The sequence below is a fragment of the Hypanus sabinus genome, chromosome 3 (genome assembly GCF_030144855.1).
Source record: "Hypanus sabinus isolate sHypSab1 chromosome 3, sHypSab1.hap1, whole genome shotgun sequence".
Classification (NCBI taxonomy): domain Eukaryota; kingdom Metazoa; phylum Chordata; class Chondrichthyes; order Myliobatiformes; family Dasyatidae; genus Hypanus; species Hypanus sabinus.
This window is the reverse complement of record NC_082708.1, coordinates 43,134,959-43,161,215: the sequence shown is the minus strand read 5'-3', so window position 1 is coordinate 43,161,215 and position 26,257 is coordinate 43,134,959. Positions and strand designations below refer to the sequence as shown.

The following is a 26,257-nucleotide window of genomic DNA, read 5'->3' as shown; positions in this document are numbered from 1 at the left end:
TGCCTGTGGTAACAAATTCCACAAATTCACCTCATACTGGCTAAAGAAATTTCTCTGCATCTCTGTTTGAAATGAATGCTCCCCTAACCTGAGGCTGTGCCCTCTTGTCCTAGGCTCTCTCACCATGGAAAACATCCTTCCCACATCTACGCTGTCTAGGCATTTCAACATTCGAAAGGTTTCAATGAGATCCCTTCTAATCCCTCCAACTTCCAATGAGTACAGACCCAGAGCCATCAAATGTTCCTTGTATGATAACCCTTTCACTCCCGGAATCATCCTTGTAACCGCCCCTGGGTCCTCTCCAATGCCAGCACATCTTTTCTTAGATGCAGAGCCAAAAACTCTTCACAATGCTCAAGGTGAGGCCTCACCAGTTCCATATAAAGCCTCAGCATCACATCCCTGCTCTTGTATTCTGGACCTCTTGAAATGAATGCTAACATTGCATTTGCCTTCCTCACCAGTGACCCAATCTGCAAGTTAAACTTTAGGGTGTTCTGCACAAGGACTCCAAGGTCCATTTGCATCTCAGATTTTTGGATTTTCTCCCTGATTAGAAAATAGTCTGCACATTTATTTCTACTACTAAAGTGCATTACTATGCATTTTCCAACAGTGAATTTCATTTGCCACTCTCTAGCCCATTCTCCTAATCTGTCTAAGTCCTTCTGCAGCCTTCCTGTTTTTTCAACACTACCTGCCCCTCGTCCAATCTTGGTATCATCTGGAAATTTGGCAACAAAGCCATCTATTCCATTATTTAAATCATTGATATGAAGCGGTCCCAACACCAACACCTGCGGAACACCACTAGTCACTGGCAGCCAAGCAGACAAGAATAATTTTATTTCCACTCACCGCCTCCTACCAATCAGCCAATGCTCTAACCATGCTAATTAACTTTCCTGTAATACCATGGGCTCTTAACTTGATAAGCAGTCTCATATGTGGCACCTTGTTAAAGGCCTTCTGAAAATCCAAATATACAACATCCACTGCATCCCCTTTATTTATCCTACATGTAATCTCCTCAAAGAATTCTAACTAGTTCATCAGGCAAGATTTTCCCTTAAGGAAATCATGCTGACTTTGTCCTATCATGTTCTGTATCGCCAAGTACTCTATAACCTTAGCACTTGACTCCAACATCTTCTCAACCACTGAGGTCAGACTAACTGGTCTATAATCTCCATTCTGCTGCCTTCCTCCTTTCTTAAAGAGAGCATGTTACAGTCCTTAGGAAGTTCTGGGAAGTTCTCTGGCATAGTATTATTTGAATTGGGGGCTATCTAATTGGTTAACCCTTACAACTTATATTTGACTGGAGTGTTTCTTGTAAAGCATAAAATGATCTCAGAACATAGTATAGAATATGAGAGCTCACAATCTTTATTCTTTAATCGTTGTTCTCTTTAACTCTGAGACTCCTGGTACTATCTGCTTCCAAATCTCTTTGTTCTATTAGTACAATAAAATGATTATGAAGCAACAAGTTTTATGACACTTTCTTGACTTCCAAAAGAACACTGGATTCAAAGCATCAGAATCCAACAAATTGGCACAGTCAGCAGAATGGCTGCAAAGAATTAAGAACTTGGAAGAATTGCCTCATTATAATTTGTAGAATCTGTAGAATCCATGTCATGTCTATCCTGTAGTTCTTCAGAGTTCAGATGGTGGCACTGTCTTGGGGGGGTGGGGGGGATGTTTCCTAAGGAGAAGTGTTGTTAGAGTGTCACTGGCAGGACCACCCCCTTGAAGTCCCTGCTGGGCTTTCTGATATCGTTTCAGTCTGCTTTGACATTCTATATGATGCACTTTAGTTTTATCACGCTTTCTAGGTTTCTTTCCCAATTGCTTGGTGAACGTCTTTACTTGCCTCATGAACTTTTTCATTTGCTCAGTTAATTCTCAAACTCACTTCTCAAGCTGACCACGTGTCTTATCTTTAACACGTAGGTTTTCCTCAGGCATTCTCAGGATCTTATGATATCCCTTTTTAAATAAATGTAATAAACATTTGTAACAAATCATTGTTGATTTTTTCATTAAAATTTTGTGATTAATTTTATCAAACTGAAATGTTTTATTCAGGGAGGAGCTTGGTTTCGCGACTTTGGGCATTGTTTTAACCCAATCTCATGTAACACTTAACACTTAAGTATGTTACATACTTTATATTACTCTGACCAAGTCTCAAAATATTAGCAGATTGCAACCAAAATTTTAGTCAGTTTAATTTTACTCCCATATTTGCATGAGTTCTACCCTACTGGCTTGCACATATTTAAGTATTTTTATACCTTTTAGAGGTTTTTTTTCAAATTGGCAATGTAGTAGTTTCCTCACTCCTACTTCCATCCAATGATGAATTTGGAATTAGAGGAAGTTCTTACTTCTTTTGTTTGTGTGTTAATAAGCCTCATTATAATTTTCATTTTTACTTGTACAGGAGTGATTATGTGGTATAAACTTATGTAAGTGTGCCAATTAATCTGCCTAACCATGATGTAAACCAAAGAATACGTTGAAGAATATATACCTTTGATATTTCTGTAGCTTGAGTAGTTATACTTAACATAGATACCACAAGTTTTTCTCCCTCTGAATTTTCAGATGCAATGATTCTAAATGGGTGATTTAGAATCAAAGAGGGGATTGTGGATTAGGCTGCTACTTCTATTTTATATAGCCACCTACATACATGTAGCTGTTCAGTATACTTCCTAAAGATCACAGTATGTATATGCATTTGTTCAGTGTGTCCCTTAGCGGTTACAATTCTTTGCAAGCTCTGGACAGTTTTCTGATATTGCAATATTTGATTAGGGGCTATCTGATTGGTTAACTCTTGTTGACATAATTGACTGGAGTGTATCTACCCATGTTTTCAAAAGAGCTGAACACTTAAGCTCACCATCTTTATTCTATATTCTCTTTATTTCTTATTTCCCTTCCCCTACTAGACTCCTGCCACATCTGTTTCCAATTCACTTTGTTCTATTAGCATTTAATAAAATGACTGAAGTAATATGTTTTATTCCTCATTCTTGACTTCCAAAAGAATTCTGAATTTAAAACATCAGAATTCAATATGGATATGGGCCAAACACAGGCAAATGGGACCACTTCAGATAAACATCTTAGACCATAAGACTGGAAGACATAGGAGAATTCGGTTACTTGGCCCATCGAGTCTCGTCCACCATTTCGTCATGGCTGATCCATAATCCCTCTCAGCCCCAATTTCCTGCCGTCTTCCAGCATCCCTTCATGCCCTGAATCTATCAAGAATCTATCAAATTCTGCCTTAAATATACCCAATGACTTAGCCTCCACAGGCACCTGCGGCAATGACAGATTCACCAATTCCTCCTCATCTCTATTCTAAAAGGAAACCTCTCTATTGTGAGGCTGTGTCCTCTGTGTCCTTCACCACAGAAAACATCCTCTCCACATCGATTCTATCAAGGCCTTTCAACATACAATTTCAACGAATTCTTCTGAATTCCAGTGAGTAGAGGCCCAGAGCCATCAAATGCTCCTCATATGATAAACCTTTCAATCACCAGAATCATTTTTGTGAACTTTCTTTGAACCCTCCCCAATGTCACCGCATCCTTTCTTAGATGAGGAGCCAAAAACAGTTCACAATACTCCAAGTGAGGCCTCACCTGTGCTTTAGAAAGCCTCAACACTACATCCTTGCTTTTATATTCTAGTCCTCTTGAAACGAGTGCTAACATCACATTTGCCTTCCTCACCATTGACTCAGCCTGCAAGTTAACCTTTTAAGGAACCTGCATGAAGACTTCCAAGTCCCTTTGCCCCTCAGATATTTGAGTTTTTTCTCCATTTAGAAAATAGTCTACACTTTAATTTCTTCCACCAAAGTTCCTGACCATACACTTCCAACACTGTACTCCATCTACCACTTCTTTGCCCATGTCCTTAGTTTGTCTAAGTACTTATGTAGCTACTCTGCCTTCCTCAAAACTCCTTGCACCTCCACCTATTTTCATATTGTCCATAAATTTGGTCACATAGCCACCAATTCCATCACTGACATATAATGTAATAAGCAGTCCCAACGCGGACCCTGTGGAACACAAATTACCAGCAGCCAAGCAGTAAAGGCTCCCTTATACCTATTCTTTGCCTCCAGTCAAGCAGTCAATGGTTTATCCATGTTAGTATCTTTCCTGTAATACCATATTAAGTAGCCTCTTGTACGGCACCTTGTCAAAAGCCTTCTGAAAATCCAAGTATACAACTTCAACCAATTCTCCTTTGTCTATTCATCTTGTTATTTCTTCAAAAGAATTCCAACAGAATTGTCAGACAAGATTTTCCCTTAAGGAAACCAAGCATGTCCTTAAACAATCAACTCCAACATCTTCCCAAACACTAAGATCAGACCTACTGGCCTATAACTTCCTTTCTTCTGCCTCTCTCCCTTCTTAAAGAGTGGAGCGACATTTGCAATTTCCCATTCCTCCGGAACCATGCCAGAGTCAATTGATTCCTGAAAGATCATTACTAATGCCTCCACAATCTCTTCAGCCACCTCTTTCAGAACCCCGGGGTGTATACCATCTGATCCGGATCTTTTAAGTTTCTCAAACATCTTCTACCTAACAATTGCAACTTCACACACTTCTGCCCCCTGACACTCTTGAGCCTCCAGCATACTGCTAGTGTTTTCCACAGTGATGCAAAAAACTTAATCAGTTTGTCTACCATTTCCTTGTCTCCCATTACTACCTCTCCAGCATTGTTTTCCAGCGGTCCAATGTCTACGCTCACCTCTCTTTTACACTTTAGGTATCTGATGAAGCATTTGGTATCCTCTTTGATATTACTGGCTAGCTTACTTTCATATTCTATCTTTTCCTTCTTAGTGACTTTCTTTAGTTACTTTCTGTTGTTTTTTAGAAGCTTTTCAATCCTCTAACTTCCAAATAATTTTTGCTATCATATGTCCCCTCTTTGATTTTATGTTGGTTTTGACTTCTCTTGAGAGCCACGGCTGTGTCATCCTTCGTTTAGAATACTTCTTCCTCTTTAGGATATATACATCCTACACCTTCAGAATTGCTCCCAGAAATTCCGACCACTGCTGCTCTGCCATCATACCTGTCAATGTTTGTTTCCAATCAATTCTGGCCAGCTCCTCTCTCTTGCCTCTGTAATTCCCTTTCCTCCACTGTAATACTGATTCATCCGAGTTTAGCTTCTCCTTCTCAAATTGCAGCATGAGTACTATCAGATTGTGATCACTTGTCCCTAAGGGTTCTCTTACCTTAAAGCTCTCTAATCAATTCCGGTTCGTTACTCAACACCCAATCCAGAGCAGCTGATACCCTCATGGGCCCAAACACAAATTGCTCTAAAAGCCATCTCGTATACATTCTAGAAATCCCCCTCTGGAGATCTAGCACCAACCTGATTTTCCCAATCTCTCTGCATATTGAAATCCCTCCATGACTATTGCAACATTGCCTTTTGGCATGTATTTTCTTTCTCCCGTGGTAATTTGTAAACTACATCTTAACTACTGTTTGGGTGTCTTTATATAACTCCCATCAGGGCCTTTTAACCCTTGCAGTTCCTTGGCTCTACCCACAATGATTCAACAACTTCTGACTCTACCAACCGAGCAACACCACCCCCTCTGCCTACCTGCCTGTCCTTTCGATACAATGTGTATCTTTGGACATTAAGGTCCCAGCTATAATCTTGTCTGTTTTCCATGCTGTCTGACTTTGTATGTCCACTATGACTATGCACTTGTGAGAGTGCAGAATGGAGGAACAAGAACACAAACAAATCACAGTCCACAGGTTAGCAGTAAATGGAGCACTGGTCTATACTTGCTGATTAGGGAGGATGTATAATTGCTGGCATTCATCCATCAAAATTAATCTAAACCTACTATAAAAACATACCATGCATTTTCCAAATGTTATTATGTTCCAGGTTGAATCTGTAATAACAACTTGCAAGTAATTTGTAAACCATAACAGCCTTTCTGCAAATATTGATCTAACAACATCTGACCAACCATTTAGCCAGCCAGAAGAGTCTAATTTCTTTTGTTAAAGTTTTGGAATTATACATTATTTCAGACTGTATCAATTCTTAAATCTGCACTCTCCAGACAGCTAAATAATAAGCCAAAGTGAGATTTAGTTAATTCATAACTATTTACATCCAGTGTGCAGATAATGAATAACTGAATATTACAGTCAAGTACAGTTAGTAAAGGCACTGGCCAGTAAGAACGGAAACATGCATAGTTAAACTAATGTCCCATAGGTCAGTACAGTGACAGTGGTGCATTTTATTCTAAAAGTCAAATCATAAAACGACATAGTTAAAATTGAGACCATAAACACATAGCTTCTGAAGTGACCTTATTATGTTTCAGAAATGTACTCACTAAACTGGAGAGGCAAGTTTTATTTACCTTTACATAGACAGTGGTAGATGCTTGGAATGGGTTACCATGGGAGCAACTCATGTAGCAGAAGCAAGCAGTTCAGTGGTTGTTAAAGAGTCTTTTAGGTAAACACATGGATATGAAGGAAATGGAGAGATATAAATCATAGGCAGGAAGTGAAACATTTAGTATACATTGGTATCAAGATCAGCACAACATCGTGGGCTGAATGACCTATCAGATGTTGTGTTCTATTCATCTGCTTCAGTTTCGGCTGACTATTTCTTTCCTTTCAAGGCATATCAATTACATTATTATGGGTCAAAAATATAACAGGAATATATCTCGCATTCTAGAACTTCAGTGAGTGCTTTTTTTAAAATTCTCTTTAATAACTCCTGCTGAACTTGATTTGTAAATGCACTGCTCTCTGTGGAAATATGACAGTTATGTCGGTGCTGCTCAGCAGTTCAAATCAAATTTATCATCCACGTCATGAAAATTATTGATTTCTAGCAGCCATGCACAGCAAAGACATAAAAGAGAAAATTAATCTCAGCGTAGTGCATGGTAACATATACGTAGTTTGATAATAAATTTACTTCAAACTTTGAAAAATAAACTATAAATTGCAAAATAAGTAGTGCAAAAGAGAAGGATAAAGAGGCAATGTTCAGAAATCTGATGATGAGGGGAAGAACCTGTTTCTTAATCGTTGCATGGGGGTCTTCAGCCTCCTGTACCTCTTTCCTAGTGGAAGTAACAAGAAAAGGACATGTCTTGGATGGTGAGGGTCCTTAGTGATAGATGCCACATTTTTAAGGCACTGTCTCTTGAAGATGCCCTCAATTGTGGGGAGGGTTATGCCCATGATTGGGCTGGCTGAGTCTATGACCCTCTATAGCCTTTTGCAATCTTATACATTGGAAGTCCCATACCAAGCTGTGATGCAACCTGTCAGAATGTACTCCACCATATATCTACAGAAATTTACAAGACTTTACAAGTCAATTAACAGAGCCCCTCAAAATCCAATTGACATGCCTTCTTCATGTCTGCATCAATGTACTGGGCCCAAAAATCCTCCAAGATGCTGCACACCCTTTCCACCACTGATCCCTCAAATTATTGGCCCATTAATGAAAGGATGGTTTCACAGGAATACAACCCTTACATAACGTAAGAGTCACCTGTATACAGAATGGAGAGACTTGTCTATTCAGACAAGCATGCTCCTCTTTGAGAGATGTAAGACTGAAACACATTCTTCAACCCAGGACAACTATCAACTACTAATGCCATTAATGCTTTGTATTTTATTCTTGCTGTATTCTCAACTCTACCCAGATTCTGACACTCCCCTATATGGTTAGTTACCGCCTGTTACGCCACTGTTTTTTAAGGCAGCAATTAATGTCCTCTATCTCTGTTCATCCTTGGCCAGCTTCTCTATTGTGCCTCAGATGAGGTTCAGGGTCCTCATTTCTGCCTCCACAGTACAGCACCAAAGCTGTCTTTGATCTCCCATATTTCCTCCACTCTTCAGGGGTCCAATGAAGTGCAGTCTTGATCATGGAGTTGGCTTCTCATCTCTTCACATCTCCAGTGTTTCCTCATGATAATGGTGACCATATCCTCTTGGTGACACTGAAGGAGTAGGGCATGGTTGGAGATCATTCTTGGCCAGAAAATACAGAGGATCTTCCAGAACCTCAATGCAGAGTCTCCACCATCCGTCAAGACACATGGTATCGACTTTCCCAGAACCAGCAGATTCACCCACCTGGACAGAACCATTCAGCAGGATGCTGGGACCAAGCACAACATCCAGAGCAGACTCACCAAAGCTAGAAACGTCTTCAGATCAATGAGAACAAATGTCCACACTGAGGTGAAGCTGTACTAGAGCAGTGTTCTGTCCGCACCCTTGTACATGTCAGAATACCGGTGCATGACAGAGAATGACCTTGCCAAGCTGTTGTCACTCACCTACACACTAGCAGCAATTTGCACAGGCCAATTCTTACACTAATCCACCCATCTTTGATAGGTAGGTGGAAACAGCAGGACTCTTGAGGAATGCATGCAGTCACAGTGAGAATGCATAAATTCTATGCTGGCAGCACTAGAAGTCAGGATCGAAATCATGTCTCCAGTACCACAAGGCTATTTGCTGCACCCACAGACTTCCTTCTTCCTTTCCTACATAGAAATACATGCCTGAATTAGGTGGTACCAAGATCTAATTTGATGATTCCTGTTGAACAATAATTATGTGAGTAATATTGCATTAAGCAAACAGAGGTGCAATGATTCTCAGCTTAATTGTTGTAAATCTTCCTTTTGCTTCAATTTACTCATTCTATTCCATTTTCAAAACATTGATTAAACTGCAGAAGTTACTCTACAGTTGCTTCTTTGATTAGCATTCCTCCTCATTTCTCTGGCTTTTTCCTTCAAAGAAAGCTGCAAGAATGCAAGATGAAATAAATATTTCACCACTGAATTTTTTTTTTTACTGAGGGAGTAAAATAAAAACAATTGTGCTGATTTTAAACTGGTCAATTTAACAAGAAAAACTTCTTGCAGTCAGAATGCTGCAATTATCACTCCAAAACACGCCCTGCCTAAAAGAGGCACATGGCCAGTGGTGTAGTGACACCCACACCAGACTTTGAGGCAAGTGGCCCTGGGTTCGAATCCAGTTGGCTTCTTGTACGCTTTCCATCCATGCTGGGTGGTGTGTCCAGCTAGTAAATAGGCCTTGCAAAAAAAAGACAAAACTGCTAAAGAAACAGCATGGTTGCCGCCTGTTGCCCCACACAGTGCAGCAAAGAACAAGGAACAACAAAAAAGGCATAAACCTCAGTAACTCAAAACTCGCTGGAAATGTGATATAAACTAAGTACTGGAAATAGAGTGAGAAACAAATGAATTGTTGGGGTGGATAGCATGATAAAGGTGTAAGGCAAGACATATGTGATATAAGAGGGATATAACATGGGGCACCACAGTAGTGTAACGGTTAGCACAATACTATTACAGGGCGCTCCAGAGTTCAGAGTTCAATTCCGACACCATTCTGTAAGGGGTCTCTGTACTTCCTGCCCATGAAATGCACAAGTTTCCAAAGACATAAATTTGCATGGCTCTAAGGGCCTATGAATGGACAGATGGATAAAGAGAATGACTGACAAAAGTGGAGACAAAGTCTAATCAAATTACGTGATAACAGCAATCCGTCCAATTCAGTAAGTATAAAGGGGCCATTTACAAGCAATAAACAACAGCCCACCCTATCCCCTAAATATAAATAAGAATTTCACCTTAATTAATTTAAAGCTTTATATTGTAATTGACACAAACTCACAAAATAAAATTAAATACAGGAATAACAAAGAGATTGTTATTGCACCTTCATATGACAATTGGCAAAGTTCACATATAAAAGTTTTGTCCTTCTTTTACAATGACTTTCTTTCCTTAAGGTTCTTAGCAACAAAGTTGACATGCTTGTAGCTTTTGCACAATACTTCTTGCAGACTGTCCAGTGACATATTCGTTTTCCTTTCTAAGCAGTATATTTGAATGTTATTAAATGACCACCTTTTCCTTTACCTTTGTATCATCATATACCATTACCTCTGTAGGGCCACAGGCAGAAGTTCCAAACTCTCTGGCCATTTTCCATCTACGATTTCCCAATAAGCTCCGACATCAGTTTCCTCATAAAGTCCAAGAGCAGAGTACCTATGAGGGAAGTCAGAGACTTTGTTCACTTATATTGAAAGAAATGAATATGAAGGAACAATGCAAATATTTTCAATAATAATCTTTCAATAACTTTTCAACTTTTATGATTGAGAATCATGAATCATGTTAAAGAACAATGATAGTCAAAAGCATTCTTTGATCTCAACATCTGACAAAATGCTAAAGCTGGGAGGGCAGGGGGTTGGTCAGAGTTAGTGAATGGGTAGACAGTACAGTCAATTTGCTGTTGGCAGGTAATTGAGGCCTTAAGCCCGCTGAACAATTTAAATATTATGGGAAGTCATGACATAAATTCCACAAGCTACTATACTGCATGACATCAATCATCTAGCCAATCTATTTACTTAAAAAGTCTTGGGTACAGTCAGCCCTCTTTATCCACGGGGGATTGGTTCTGGGACCCCCTGCGGATACCAAAATCCACGGATGCTCAAGTCTCTTATTTAACATGCATCAATGTGGTGGTCTTCAGGACCCAGCGGAACCCCGGACTTGATTTAACATGTCTCTGTGTGTGGGAAATTAGGACCTGGCAGCACAGCTCTGAATCCGCAGTGTTTCTGTTCACGAAAATAATCACGATCGCGATTGAAAATAAGGTGGAAGTAATAAAGCAATCGGAAAGAGATGAAACGCCATCGGTCATTGAAAAAGCTTTAGACTACAGTTGGTCAATGATCAGAACAATTTTAATGGAGCATGTGAAAGGCCCTGCCCCGATGAAAGCTACAATTATTACTAAGCAATGCAGTGGTTAAATTATTGAAATACGTATGTTACTGAAGAGTTTTATATCCATAGAAAAGTAAAATGTGTACTATATACTAAGAAAAACATTTGACTAACTGACGCTAAATAATACCAGATGTACTTGTTCCGACTTCAAATCCGACTTAAAGACGGACTCAGGAATGGAACTCATTCATAACCCGGGAACTGCCTGTACTTTTAAGTCATTTCTAGATTACTTACAACACCTAATATAATGTAAATGCTATGTAAATAGTTGTTATACTGTATTGTTTAGGGAATGATGACAAGAAAAAATAGTCTGTACATGCTCAAGCAACGAGTGCTGGAGAGAGAACCTCTGGGTTTTCCTGATCCGCGGTTGGCTGAATCCGCGCGTACGGAATCCGCGGATAAGGAGGGCCGACTATACTTTGAATTAGGTTGAATAACTGAAAGAACCTTTTATTTTTTTTTAATGTGTGGCTTGCTGGCAAGGCCAGTATTTATTGCATATCACTAAATGTCCCAAACAAGGTTGTGATTAGCCTCCTTAAACCACTACTGTTAGCCTGAAGAATTTCTCATAGATGCTACTTATTGGGAGCTTCAGGATTTAAAGAGCATGGTGTGCAACCTCATAAGGAACCTGTGGGTGGTGGTGGCTCCATGTACTTGCTGTTCTTATTCTTCTTGCTGACAGGTTCAAAAACTACTATTGTATTGAAATAATTGTTAATCCACCTGGGGTTACCAGGCAGACAGAAAAACAGATTCAAGAATACGCTCAAAGCCTCAATTGACCAACAAAGAGCATTTGATATCGTACTACGGGCACACATTGGGAGCACACAAAAGCTGTGTATTAATAGTGGAAGGAGAGCTCCATCTCTCAAACTACTCACCTCCTCCTCAACTGTTTAAGAAGCATTAGTTCCCATACTAGCATTATTGGTTTTGTTGCTTCTAAGCAAGCTACAGCAGAAGACAATAACTTTCAATCACAAGGCACTGCCTCATGACAAAAGGGATGGTCACTAACAGAAAGATGGAATGAAAGTTGATAATGTCCACATATGTGAAAGGGTAAGATTGCTTAAAGCAAATCACGTTGGTCTAGATGGGGTGTACATTACATTCCTATTGGAGGTATGATGGAGGTTGCAGAATGCTCTGCCATAATACTCACTTGAGGCGCAAAAGGATTATAGTGACAAGAAAAATATAAAAACACTTCTAACATTAAAAACAGCAGCCCATTTAATTTGGCTTCTGGGAAGCAATTATGAAGGTAAACATTAAATAGTGTTTGGAACTGTTGGAATTCATGGAGGAGTCAGCAAGAACATGGCAAAGGCAAACCATGTCTGAGAAACATGCTTTTTTTTAATTTAAGTAACAGAGCATGCTAATGAAGCAAATGCAGAAAGATGTCAACAAACTGGATTTTCCATAAAGAGTTTGATAAAGTCCCCACAAAAAGCCAGTTGGCAAATCTGAGTTGCACAGAATTAAAGGTCAGTTACTGAATGGATGAGGAACATGCATAAAAATAGAACTGACAAAGTAGTAAAAAAAAATCATTTGATTTTCCAGCAAGTGGAGCTTCCCAGAAGAATTGCAACCACTGATTTTTCTTTGATATGCTAAAGTCTTCAGACACGAGTGTGCTGGATAAAATTTGGCAAGAGTGATGGGAAGAGTGATAAATTGGACAATGAGCAGACCAGTAATATATCCCATGAAGATTTTTGAGTTAAAAACCTTTGCTTTACAAATGTAATATTTTCATTACTTAAAACCAAATGTTGTTTTGCTTTTTTTTAGTATAAAACCTCAGGCTATTAAGAATTTCAGCACTTGGAACTGGGTTGAATATGCTCCAAAGAGCTACCTCCCAATTTACAAACTTTTGAACAGCAAGTTTTTTTTTTAAATGGATGTAGCCCCTTTGTTAATTGTTACCAGTATTTCCTTTTCATTTTTTATCTTGTTTTCTCTTAACTCCTGAATGTAGCTGGAAACGGGTATTATTCATTTGCAATATCCACAGGGTATATTAGTAAGTTTTGAGTTGGATACCAAGCTCTTTGGGCCACTATATATTCACTGACCACCAAAGATTCATTTTAATCTCCTTGTATATTTGACCCATCTGGCTTAGCCACCAAGTATTTCTACAGCAGACATAGATATACAGGGAATAAAGAGAGTAATTAAAGAAGAGATCAGCAATTATATTATTGAATGGCAAAATTGGCAAGGAAGGGCCAAATGGACCCAACTCATTCATTCAGAAAAACAATGGCAGTAAAAGGAAAATTCAGATGTTTTCCTTGGCACTCTTTAAAGTTAAGAAGAAGCCCAATGCATTAAGGATTATAGTCAAAACTATTGCTGTTATGAGGCTGGATGGGCAGGAAGAAGACACCTCTCACAGTTTACATCGAGAATCAAAATTAAGGCAACATATTCCTCCAATATAAATTTGCTTCCTCAATCTTTTCCTCCACTTCTTATTCTAGCAATCTGTGCAGCATTCAGTGCTCCTCCTCCTCCTCCTCTTCATGGGCATTCCACCACAACACCATTACCTCTTTTACTCACATCAAACCAGGAGAATAAATATTTAATTACTCCAACATATCAGATGTATTAATGGAGTAAACCTGCTAAAATGGCACTTAAATATATTAGGACCTATTTTAATACATCATGGAAGTCTAGGTATGAGAGAGGAAAAGGAGACATTAGCAAACCTTTAAAACTGAGGGATTGTTTTCTCTGCTGCTTATTGCTTCATTCATTCCAAATGCCAATTTAATGTCAGGCCTTTGGCCAGTTCGTGAAGTTATTGCTTCTTATTACTGACTGATTTGGCAGGCCTATTAGTTGGCAAAAATTTGATTTTCCATTGTGTACATTGTGGTATGTATGCAACATGAAGAACAAAGTCAAATTTGACTAGAAGCTAGCTGAATAGTGTCTCAACAATCCTGCACTCAACATCAGCCAGACCGAGGAACTGATTGTGGACTTTGTAGCGTATTTAGTATGTCAGTAATATTTGAGTAATGTTGTAAATATATTGTTTGATTAAGCATTTTTAAATAATTAAAGGTTATATGTAAGAAATACATGAATGATATACATCATACCTGCGCACCTCACTAAAGTAAAAGTTAAGTGGACATGTTTTTAAATGAACCCCAGATAACTACCTACCCTTGCTGTGCAACATGCTTTTCTTTTTAGGAGACACTTCAGTTAAAAAGAATGCAGAAAACAGACAAAATTAACAAGCAACGAGTATGGCCACAGGTTCATAAACAGTCTGTACTGGGTGATAAGAATAACAACAGATTTTTAAAAATACAAATGGCTGACTACATTGGAAAGATAGATGGTTCAATTATACAACGGATAACTGGCCGATGCATGCTGAATGAATTGAACAATATTTTGAAGCAAATGAAATAGCCAATGAAAAATGAGTGTCAGTGTTGCTAAGTGTAGCAGGTGGAAAATAATAGTTTGCTTAGAAGTTTGCTCCAACCAAACCAGTAGAAATTAGCTTTGCTGATATCATGAATGTAACGCAGATACATATAGAACTGAAACCATCGTTGATTGCAGAATGATTCAGGCTTCATATGCAGAATCAAAAGTAAGGGAAGTGAAGAAATTGTCCAAGCATTGTCAGATCAGTGATAAGCTTAATGACACACTAAGAGATTGTTTAATTTGTGGAATCTTACAAAAATACAATTCAGTTGCAGTCAGAAGTTAAAGTGAACGTGAACAAACGTGAATAACAATTGAATTGAATTGACTTTATTTCTTACATCCTTCACATACATGAGTAAAAATCTTTATGTATCCATCTGATGCTCAGTATTAGATTTACTCCAGATGTATCATTTAGTGTTAAGGCTAAAAAGTTTCATTTTAATCTGATTTGACCACAAGACCTTCTTGCTCATCTTTATACTGTCTTCTATGTGATACTTTGCAAAGTCATTTGGCAAGGATATGTTTTTTTAAAAGCAGTATATGTGGCATAAATCTAATACCGCACATCAGCCAGGTAACAACATATCTACTGTGAAGTATAGTAGAGGTAGCATCATGCTATGGGGATGCTTTTCAGCAGCAAGCACTGGAAATCTGGTTGGGATTGATGGGAAGATGAATGCTGCTAAATACAGAGAGATCCTGGATGAAAAGCTGCTAGCCTCTGTGATAAAATTTAAACTGAGGAGGAAGTTTGTCTTTCAGTACGACAATGATTCAAAGCACACTGCCAGAGCAACCATGGAATGGCTTCAAATGAAGAAAGTTGATAGCCTTGATAGCCCAGTCAGAGCCCTGACCTTGACCTGAACGAATATCTCTGGCAAGATTTCAAGATTGCTATCCACCTCCACTACTCAACTAACCTGGCACAGCTTGAGCAATTTTATGAGAAAGAATAGGCAAATCTTGCTCTATCACATTTGCAAAGCTAATAGAGATGTATCCAAAAATCTTCTGGTTGTAATAGCTGTAACAGGTGATTCAACTAATTACTGAACAAAGGAGGATGAATACTTTTGAACTGCTACACTCCAGTTTTTTAATTTTTAGTTTCTCATGCTTTACAATTCTCCCTGTTTTTTTTTTGGGGGGGGGGGAACACTCTACTGTGGAGAGAAAAAGGAGCTTGTGATTCATGTATGTAAAAATGGTTTGGGGGCTGAATTCTGTTTTAAGGCACTGTACATTAAGGACATTTATGAGAATCTTAGATAGGCACATGAATGGAAGACAAATGGAATTCTATGTGGGAGGGAAGGATTAGATTGATCTTGGAGTAGGTTAAAAGGTTGGCATGACAACGTGAGCCAAAGGGCTTGTACTGTATTGTTCAGCGTTCTATATACAGAGTATCTTGACTGATCGTAACACAGCCTGGTATGAAAGCTCCAGTATGAATGGCAAGAGGCTGCTGAGGATTATAGACTCAGCTAGTTCTATTATGGGCACAACCTTCCCCACCAGTGGACATCTTCAAGAGACAGTGCCCCAACAATGTGGCATCCATCACTAAAGACCCTCACAATGCAGGGCATGCACTCTTTTTGAACCAAGTATGGGAGCCTGCAGCCGCACACTCAACAATTCAAGAACACCTTCCTCCCCTCTGCCGTCAGATTTTTGAATGGTCTGCGAACAATATCTCATTTTTTTAATTTCATGACTTAAAGCATACATTTTATTTATAGCAGTTTTATAGATTTGCATACTACTGTAGCAAATCTGATCATGCCATTATAAAAAGGACATCAAAGCTTTGGAGAGGATGCGGAAGAGTTTTCCCAGGATGCTGCCAGGATTACAGGACATGTGCTATGTTGTTGCATGAATGAGGGAGAGGGAGGAGAGAAAGGGGGGGGGGAGAGGGGGAGGGGAAAGAGAGAGAGAGAGAGACAAAGCAGCTTTATTCAACAAAACAAGATACAGCAGGCATCATATGGAGGTGCTTTTGGTGGAAAGGTCTCCTGGCCTGACCGGGGGGGGGGGGGGGGGGGGGGAGGGGCTCGATATTTATTTGCTAAACACAAAGGACAATTCCATATTTACAAAGTATAGTCAATGCTTTCTTTTGAAGCTACATACAAACTTCACACCTTCTGATTCCAACCATCCCACAGGCACCAGCAGCATCTGGACTAGAATCCACAGTTTTTAGGAAAAGCAGTGTTCCAAAGTAAATCCACAATACATTACCAAGGAATAGAAGACTGGTACATTTGCTAAATGTAAATGACCCAAACCCAAAAATCTCTCTAACAGTCCCTCCTCTTGTCTCTCCTGGACAAAAATAAATTTGTACCAGGAAAGGCCAACCAAGAAGGATGTACTCAAATAGGGCAGCAAAACCACCCTGCCTCGAAACTCCCCCCCCCCCCAGTTTTGTGTGCCTCAATATCTACCCTAGCATTCCCTAATCACTGCCTACCAAATGTTCAGAGAGGTTGTTCCAGAAATTTGAACAAGCCTTTAGAAATGCAGCTCCTTTCAAAATGCCTGTCGGCTCTTTCCCTGTGGGCTGACTGCAGCTTAATCACATTCCTTTGTCTTCAGCTCTTCATCCTCTGGTCGCTGAAACTCTCTTTCAAGGAGCACCCACAGGCCCTTTCATCAATGTACAGGAAGGGGTTGGGGGTGGCCTCTATGTAGATGTCTGCAAGGACCTCTCCTCGGAGACACCTTCCGAACTGTCTGGTCGATCACTGGCCCGACTGCTGAAAGGGCCCAGCTCCTCATTCAGACAGGGTGACTGCTTTCAGATACCATGTGCAGTCTGAAATACCATCGAAGTTGTGGAACTTGCTGTCTCTGCTTTAACTTAAGAATCCCTCCCCATCTATTTTCCAATATCTTTTCTATTCTATGCTACTAATCATCTACCTTCAGCAACTAGCCTTCATTACAGAGTACCATCATCACACTTCAGCACTTGATATTCTTCTGGAAAATGATGCAGGTGCGGTAGCAATGGGGGACGAAGAAATGGCCGATCAACTTAATGGGTACCTTGCATCAGACTTCACTGTGGAAGACACTAGCAATGTGCCAGAAGGTCCATGAGTGTCAAGGAGCAAGAATGAGTGCCAAAGGGGAAAAGTGCTAGGCAAACTCAAAGGTCTTAAGGTGTACAAGTCACCTAGACCAGATGGACTACATCCAAGAGTCCTGAGAGAGTTTGCTGAAGAGGTAATGGATGCATTAGTCATGAGCTTTCAAGAATCACTTGGTTCTGGTGCGGTCCTGGAAGACTGAAAGATTGCAAGTGTCACTCCACTCTTTAAGGTGGAAGGAAGGCAAAATAAAGGAAATTATATAGGCCAGTTAGCCTAACCTCAGTGGTTGGGCAAGTGTTGGACTCTATAATTACAGATAAGGTAATTAATAATGGGACCACTAATTTTCACATTGCTTGACAATGATTTGGATAATGAAATAGGTCACTTTGTGGCAAAGTTTGCAGATGAAGCAAAGATAGGAGGAGGAGTAGGTAGTGCTGAGGAAGCAATGCAATTACAGCAGGACTGAGAAAAATTGGAAGAATGGTCAAAAAAGTAGCAGATGGAATACAGTGCTAAGAAATTTATGATAATGCTCTTTGGTGAAAGGAACAATAGTGCATACTATTATCTAAATGGGGAGAAGGTTCTAACACCAGAGTTGCAGAGGGACTTAACAGCCCTCGTGAACGATACCCAGAAAGTTAATTTACAGGTTGAGTCTGCAGTAAAGAAAAATGCAATGTTGGCATTTATTTCAAGGGGAAAAGAACTTAAACGCAAGGAGATAATGACACTAGTCAGGCCGCTCTTGGAGTATTGTCAACAGCTTTGGGCCCCATATCTCAGAAAGGATGTTTTGCCATTGGAGAGAGTCCAGAGGAAACTGACAAGGATGATTCAGAGGAATGAAGAGCTTTGAAACTGAAAGATTGAAATATCTTTATTGTCATTGCATAGTACAGTTCATCATGCACCAATACAGCTAAAATGAGTTTGCAATGCTATAAAACAACAAATAAATAAACAATAAAATCAAGTAACCAGCCAGTACAAGCAATGTCCAGCAGTACAAAAGCGCAACTCAGATGCATGACAGCCATAAAGCCAATATTAAAAGTAGCAATATAACAAATTTATGGATGATGCTTCATCAATTGGTTCAGAGCAATTATAGTCTGGGGAAAAAACTATTTTTCACTCTGGGTGCAGGCATAGAAAATCTTATAACGCCTGCCCGATGGAAGTTCAAACAGATGATTGCATGGGTGTGTATTGTCCTTACAGATGCTTGTAGCTTTCCTTGGGCAGCGTTAGCTGTAGGTGTCCTCCAGGGCTGGGAGCTGTGTCCTGATGATCTTCTGTGCGCTAGAGACGACCCACTGAAATGCTTTCCTATCAGCTGCTGTACAACTGAGATAGCACACAGAGATGCAGTGTGTTAAGATGTTCTCTATGGTGCAGCGGTAAAAGGTCACCAGCATCTGTTCAGGTAGACCAGCCTTCTTCAGCGTCCTGAGGAAAACAAGCGTTGCTGTGCTTTCTTAACTATTGTTGTGGTGTTAGTGGACCATGTAAGGTCTTCTGAGATGTGTAATCCCAGAAACCTGAAACTGGACACCTTCTCCACTATGTCTCCGTTAATGTACACGGGAGTGTACTCGTCATCCCGTGACTTTCCAAAGTTGATAATTAGCTCCTTACTCATTGCTGTATTAAGAGACAGGTTGTTCTCTGAGCACCAGCTCACTAATTTCTGTGCCTCCGCTCTGTACGCTGATTTGTCTCTGTTGGAGATCAACCCGATCACTGTTGTGTCGTCTGCGAATTTGATGATGGTATTGGTGTTAAATTCAGGTACACAGTCATAAGTGAGGAGGGAGTAGAGTTTGGGACTCAATACACAACCTTGTGGTTTACCAGTGTTCAGGATGGTAGTGGAGGACAAGTGAAGGCCCAGTCTCACTGCCTGTGAATGCCCTGACAAGAAATTCAGGACCCAGTTGAAGAGTGATGAGCTGAGGCCTAGCTGGTGGAGTTTGGAGATAAGCTTGCTGGGGATGACAGTATTAAAAGCAAAGCTATAATCAACAAAGAACATCCTCAGCTTAACATGTGAGGAGCGTTTGGCAGCTTTGGGCCTGTACTCACCGGAATTCAGAACAGTTCGGGGGATCTCATTGAAACTTATCAAATGTTGAAAGGACTGGATAGGGTGGATGTGGAGAGGTCGTTTCCTATGGAGCGGGTACTCACAACTAGAAGGCACAGCCTCAAAACTGAGGGGCAACCTTTTAGAACAGAGGTAAGGAGGATTTTTTTTAAAGCCAGGGTGGTGAATCTGTAGAACGTTCTGCCAGATACTGCAGTGGAGGTCAAGTCCGTGTGTATATTTAAGGCGGAAGTTGATAGTTTCCTGATCAGTCAAGGCATCAAAGGATAAGGCAAGAAGGTGTATGGGGTTGAGTCAGATCCGGGATCAGCCATGATGGAATGGTGAAGCAAACTCAATTGGCTGAATGGCCTAATTCTGCTCCTATATCTTATGACCTTAGAAGCTGTTATCCAGTCTGGCAATTCTCGTCATGATGCTCCTTAACCTCATTCCTGATGGTGGTGGATCAAAGGGATTGTGGAATGGGTGGTAGGGATTCTCAATAATGCTCTGGGCCCATCCTATACAACACTCCCAATAGATACCACAAATAGGGGACAGGGAGACCCCAGTGATCCTCTTGGCAGTTTTTACCATCTCCTGTAGGGTCTTGCATTCCAGCGCTTTTCAAATTCTAGACCACACAATGATGCAGCCAGACAGGATACTCTTTATGGTGCTTCTGTAGAAAATTGTTAGAATGGGGGTGGAAAACCTTGCATGCCTCTGTGTCTTCTTGACTAATGAGGTGGTGCTATGGGTCCACATTAGATCACCTGAATGTGCACAGCAAGGAACTTTGTGCTCTTCACTCTCTCCACAGCAGAGTGCAATGGAGAGTGGTTGACCTCAACTGTTCTAAAGTCCACAATCGTCTTGTCTTGTCCACACCTGGACTCAGGGTTGCTGTTTTCATACCAAGTATGCAGACTCATCATTGTTGCTGATGAGGCCAACCATGACACCATCAATGAACTTCAAAATGCGGCTTGAGATAGATTGTGCAGCGCTGTCGTGAGTCGGCAGCAGCCCTGGGGCATCCAGTGCTCGGAGTGATGGAGCTTGAGATGTTACTGAGTTGGATCTTTCCATCATATCCAGTTACAGAAAGAGGTGTTGAGTCCCAAAGTGAACAGCTTACCCACCAGCCTCTGAGGGACAATCGTGTTAAATGCTGAGCTGAAGTCAGCGGGCGATACTCTGGCGCATGAGGCATTGTTTTCTAGGTGGGACAGGTTGGAATGCAGGGTAGGTAGGGGCTGTGGCGTCTTCAGTGGACTGATTTCAGCAGTAGGCAAAGAGGAAAGGGTCCAATGTAGCTGGAAAGAAGATTCTAGATTTTATATTAATCATTACCAGGATTTTTGATAACTCTAGCCTGTTGTTCTTGAGAAAAAGATTGTACAAATTCCTATTAATGAGTACATTCCAGTATCCTCAGATGAAACAATACATTAGGGGCAGACTTGGGTGTAACTTTGCTTAGCGTAAGTAGATTATCAATCCAACTGAAACTCACAAGAACAAGTTACAGCCCTGAGCTCAATAAACTGCATTCTAAAAATATTTTCTTCCTGAGAAGGTAACACTTCATAAACTAGAGCAAATATTTTAAGCAAATAATTTTGCATTATGAGTAACAGTCAGCTCCAGCCGCTTAATCTTATATAAAAACACTGTCATGAGCTGCAGTATAGAGCACAAGCCAAAGAGGAACAAATTATCTATTTACAACTGAACCATAATTAATCATTTATCATACTCTAGTCTTTGCTGTATTCTATTACATTATTCCTTCAGAAGTACAAACATATAATTGTATAAAATTTCAAATAGCAAGATCAAAAAAACTTTCAGATTTATAAGTTTATCTAAGCAGAGTTATTACTAAAAATCCACATTAGATTTATTATATTTCATAATCAAATACAATCAAAACAACCATCAACTTTTAAATGTTACAAATGGAGGCGCAAGATAATCTGGAAGAAAAAAAACAGCTGCTGCTGGAGGGATTCAAATAGACATCTCAAGACTCCACGAGCCCAGATGAGAGGCTTCAACTCAAAATATCCACTGCCTATTTCCCTCAAGTGATGCTGCCTGATTCACTAAGTTTCTCCAGCAGTTTGTTTTTATCCATTTACATTACTAAAATTGTTTCAAGTCAACTCACCAAATCTTGAGAAACAAATCTGTTTAAATTTCACTGGCTTCCAATCCAAACGACAATACATGCTCAACTGAACCAAATCCACTTTCTTGCCGAGAGGTTGATCTTCTTTACATTGTAGTGACTACAATACTCACATGAGGTGCACAGCCCAGGGAGTTACTGTGTGATACGCTGGCAGTAAAAAAAATTGACTCCACCCACACATTTCTGGTTGGTAGTAATGCATTCAAAGCAAAGAACATGCTTCATACTTTCCTTCAGTCATCTGTTTACACTGCAACCAGCATATTTTGACAAAATTATACCAAACACATTTTGCTGGAAGACAGAAAACGCCTCAGTTCACCACTCTTTAATCTTTGTACTATTGATATTGTGGCAGGAAGTGATATTTCATTTGGCACAAGGTTTTGTGTATTTGTTTTGATTAAATATACATTTTCAGGGAAGCTTTTTTCCTCTCAAGTGATTTAGGAAAGGAACTTAGTATGAACAGCATTTGAACCAAGTTAAAATCAATCCTCTTCATGGTTCAGGTTCAATTTAAAAGTAATTTCAAGAAATGTCAAACATTTCATGCAGCCAGTTCTTTCAATGTTGTATGACTGTCTGACTCTAAGATCAGAACCAAAGAGAATGAATTTGGTTCATAGATAAACTGATACAACATGTAAACAGGCCTTTTAGCCTAACACATTCACATCAACCAGTGGGATCCCATCTGTTATTAATCCCATCTTCTAGCACTTCCAAATTCTGCAATGTAGTGCCTGTCTAGACATTTCTTAAATGCTGTCTAACCACGAAGAGGGTGCTATTTTAACAAGCCTCTCTTTCCAAGGTTTTCAGTTTTAAAAATATTTAAAAGATGCCGAATCGTTTAATCTTAAATGTTACAGAAGATGAAACTATGCATTATTGCTATTCCTTTCATTGTAGGCTGTCTTGTTGGTTTCTTGCTTATAAATAATCAATCTAATTAAAATTTTGTTTAACTGTAATAATTTTCAAGCTCAAAATACTTTGTCTACTATCAGAATTTTCTACAGCATTTTCTCAGAATCTACCTTGACAAAGAAGTGTAGCAGTCCCTCTTAGTTCATAAAATTATCATTTGCTCCACCTCGTCTTGCGATTAAACAGAAGTGGAATAAGAGCTATAACTACTTAAATAAATGCGAATCCAGCCAGAGAAGAGCATTTTATAAATAAGTAACAGCCCTGGTCATTTTGCAGTACAGTGGATTCCAGTTAATTGGGACACATCAGGACGAGTACATTTTGGCCCAATTACATGGCTGCCCCAATTAACCGAAGTTTCATGGAAATAGTCAAAGAGGTATAAAAAAACTACCATTTAACTAAGTAGCAAATTATGTATTTAAGTGATATAGAGAACAGATTTGAACACAACCAATGCTGGTTGGTTAGTAGTGAGGACAATGAGTGACGATCATCATCTTAAGCCTGGGTGGAAGCTGAAGAGATCCTGAGATGCCCCCCTCAGCCTCACCAGTCTAGTCCAAAGGAAAGCTAATGAAGCAATACGTTTGGCAGCAGCTTGGTTGCAGGAACTGCCAGAAGGATGTTCCATGATGTCCGGCCGCCTTAACGGCTCCACTCCAGATCTGCTCTCTGGGTTTACTCTTGTAGCCTTCATCACTCCCTAGGCTGCCCACAAGGCAGTGGGACTGTTTACTCATATACCACCACTGTTTAATAGTTCCAAATAGTTATCAATGCAAAACAGTTCTGAACTTACTATTATTTCTCACCAACTATCAGTGACACAAAAAACACTGCCTTTTGAACACAAACACAGAATTGATGGTGTTTAAAAGCTTTGTTCTAATCACAGTGAAGCCAGCTAGAAACTGTCTCCTGTCCCAATTAAGCGGCGTAGTGTCCCAAATATACAAAGCAAACCCCAGCTATTCTAAACCGATTAGTGTTTGTTCTTTTAAAGTTGTCCCAAACAAGCAACTGCCCCAATTCATCAATGGCCCAATAAAACAATCTATTGTACACAAATTCTAAAACACTTTTGTGACCCAACAACTAAATCTGTCAAAACAATAAAGAGAATAAAATAAATACCAAGGATCACTACATTCTGAGATACAAGATGTTCAAAGCTGAAACAAAGACAAATATGATGTAAAAATTCCTATCAATTCTCAGGATAGAACTGAGCTAACTTGTTCACACAATTAGAGCATGACATGGAAATGACAAATTAAATCTCTACATGAAGTTTTAAACCAAAACTCTCAGAATAAAGCTTTGTTTACATAAAACGCATGCTAAAAATGACAATATTTGTATTACTTTCCCTCACCAATTTGTATTAGTGGACAGAAAATGGTGACTGGATTAGTTGCTATATACATGGATGCAGGATAATTGGGACATCTCGGGGACCAGTACATTTTGGCCCAATTAAGCAGCTGCTCCAATTTGCCAAAGTTTCATGGAAATAATTAAAATGGTATATAAAAAAAAGACAAACTCCTGTTTAACTGAGCAGAAAATTATGTATTTAAATGAAATACAGAACAAATTCGAACACTGCCAATATAACTACATTACAGTTCCAAATAGTTATGATGGAATCCATCCAGTGCATGCTGCTGTTTTCCTTTGATTGACTGTAAATGAACAAAATCAGTACCTGGTTTAGATAATGGACTGCCTTCACACAATGCTATTGATGATCGCATCCTCCAAATCTTCATTTTCATTGTAACATTCAAGATGATTGTCGATCCCTTCAAATTCTTTGTAGTTCCTAACTTGTTAGAAGCAGTGAAATCATTTCATTTTCACTCCCAACCACTTCTGGCATCTCCAAGCCTCAATATGTGAAAGTGCAGTGAGCAAAGCAGTTCAGAATTATCTTAAAGCTTATTTCTCATGAATTATCACTGACAAAATCACTGTTTTGTTTTAACACAAATACATGCAACTGACACTATTTAAAAACGGATTGCTCTAAGCACCATGTAGCATCTAACAGCCACACAAGTCCAATAACTGACACTAGTTAGAAATTGTTCATCAAGACTCCTATCCAAATTAAGCAGCATACTGTCAGCTACTTTCTCAATTAGTTTTTGTTCTTTGCGAGTTTTCCCAATTAAGCAACTGCCCCAATTAACTGATGGCCCAATTAACCAGAATCCACTGCATGTCAAAATAACAGATTAGAGTGAGCTATTAAGTAATAATATAATGCTGGGCAACAAATTTTGGATAATATAAAATATCAAACTAAAAAAGACTATTTGAGATTTAAAATCAAGGGTCTATTTTTACCATTATGATATAATAATATTCAGCAACACATAGAACCTCAGTGAACACTTTCAGTGAAAGTTTAAAATGCTTATTTGGAACAACTCTTAAAGAACAAACAGTAATCGAGAAAATAGCTGGAATAGACACCATTCTGGTTCATTGGGGCTCACCTGTTAGAAATGAGTTGGTGCTGGATATCAGACATGGGTACAAGTTAATTTACCCACTTGAAGATCCAGTAAAGCATTTGATGAAGGCCTACACACATTCATTTAAATGCTGTCAGTAATCAGTGCAGACAACCAATGTTCACATGTGGACATGGAGAACACGTTTTGACTGATGGTGACACCAGATTTCAGCCCTACCCCTTCCTCACTGACATTCATGTGAGATTTCCAAAAGTTTCTGAAAAATATATTAGAACAGTAAATTAAAGGACATTGCCTTCCACTGTGAAAACTTTGATTGCTAACTGAAATTCTATGATAGAATTTGGTACATTCATGATTTCAACACATCAATTGGTTGTGCCATCTGCAGCAATTTAATACTTTTATTTCTAATGAGCATTGACAAATCTGCTACCAAATAACCACCAACTCCTGCTTTCAAACTCAAATTACTTTATTTTATAAGGAGTTGCCACTCTGAAAGTTAAGTCCTTAAATAAACCTTTGCTCCAGACTGCCTCAAATATACAGTTCCTCCTGTCCCAGAACAGGTACTAATATCTCACGAAGCAAAGCACCTTTATTCCCCTACACTAGTCATTTTGTACAAGTTGATTTTCCTAGCTTGTTTGACATTTGAAAACAGCTTGATGATTATACCAGAACTATTACATGAGGTCTTGCTTTTGAATTCAGCTCCCAACTGTAAACTCCTAGAACAACAAGACATTTCTATATCACTAGCTCTGAGTTGGAGCAGGCAATTGGATCCTATCCCTTCCTCCACTTTTTGGTCAATCAAGAACCATTCTACCGTGGCAATGATTTGGGAATTGACCCTTCAGGATTCTCAATTCTGACTGCTAAGATATTATGCTCTACAGTGCCCTTCTTAATATTGTATGTCCTTTCCATTGTCTTTACACTTACACTAGTAGT

The 26,257-nt window shown here is 39.4% G+C and overlaps 1 protein-coding gene across 8 annotated transcripts in view; it reads right to left on the bottom strand.

Annotated features, from left to right (window-relative positions):
• spata13 (spermatogenesis associated 13) overlaps positions 1 to 26,257 on the bottom strand; it is a 205,223-nt gene that overhangs the window by 127,670 nt on the left and 51,296 nt on the right. For 3 of the 8 annotated variants that reach the window (XM_059964187.1, XM_059964180.1, XM_059964182.1), the window contains exon 2: positions 10,064 to 10,195. The exons of 1 other annotated variant lie outside the window; for it this stretch is intronic. In XM_059964187.1, the coding sequence (XP_059820170.1) occupies positions 10,064 to 10,129 (66 nt within the window). In that variant the 5' untranslated portion in view covers positions 10,130 to 10,195. Of the gene's footprint in view, positions 1 to 10,063; positions 10,196 to 21,848; positions 22,002 to 26,257 lie in introns of those variants that run through there. 4 more of the 8 variants (XM_059964183.1, XM_059964185.1, XM_059964181.1 and 1 more) reach the window with 3 other exon arrangements.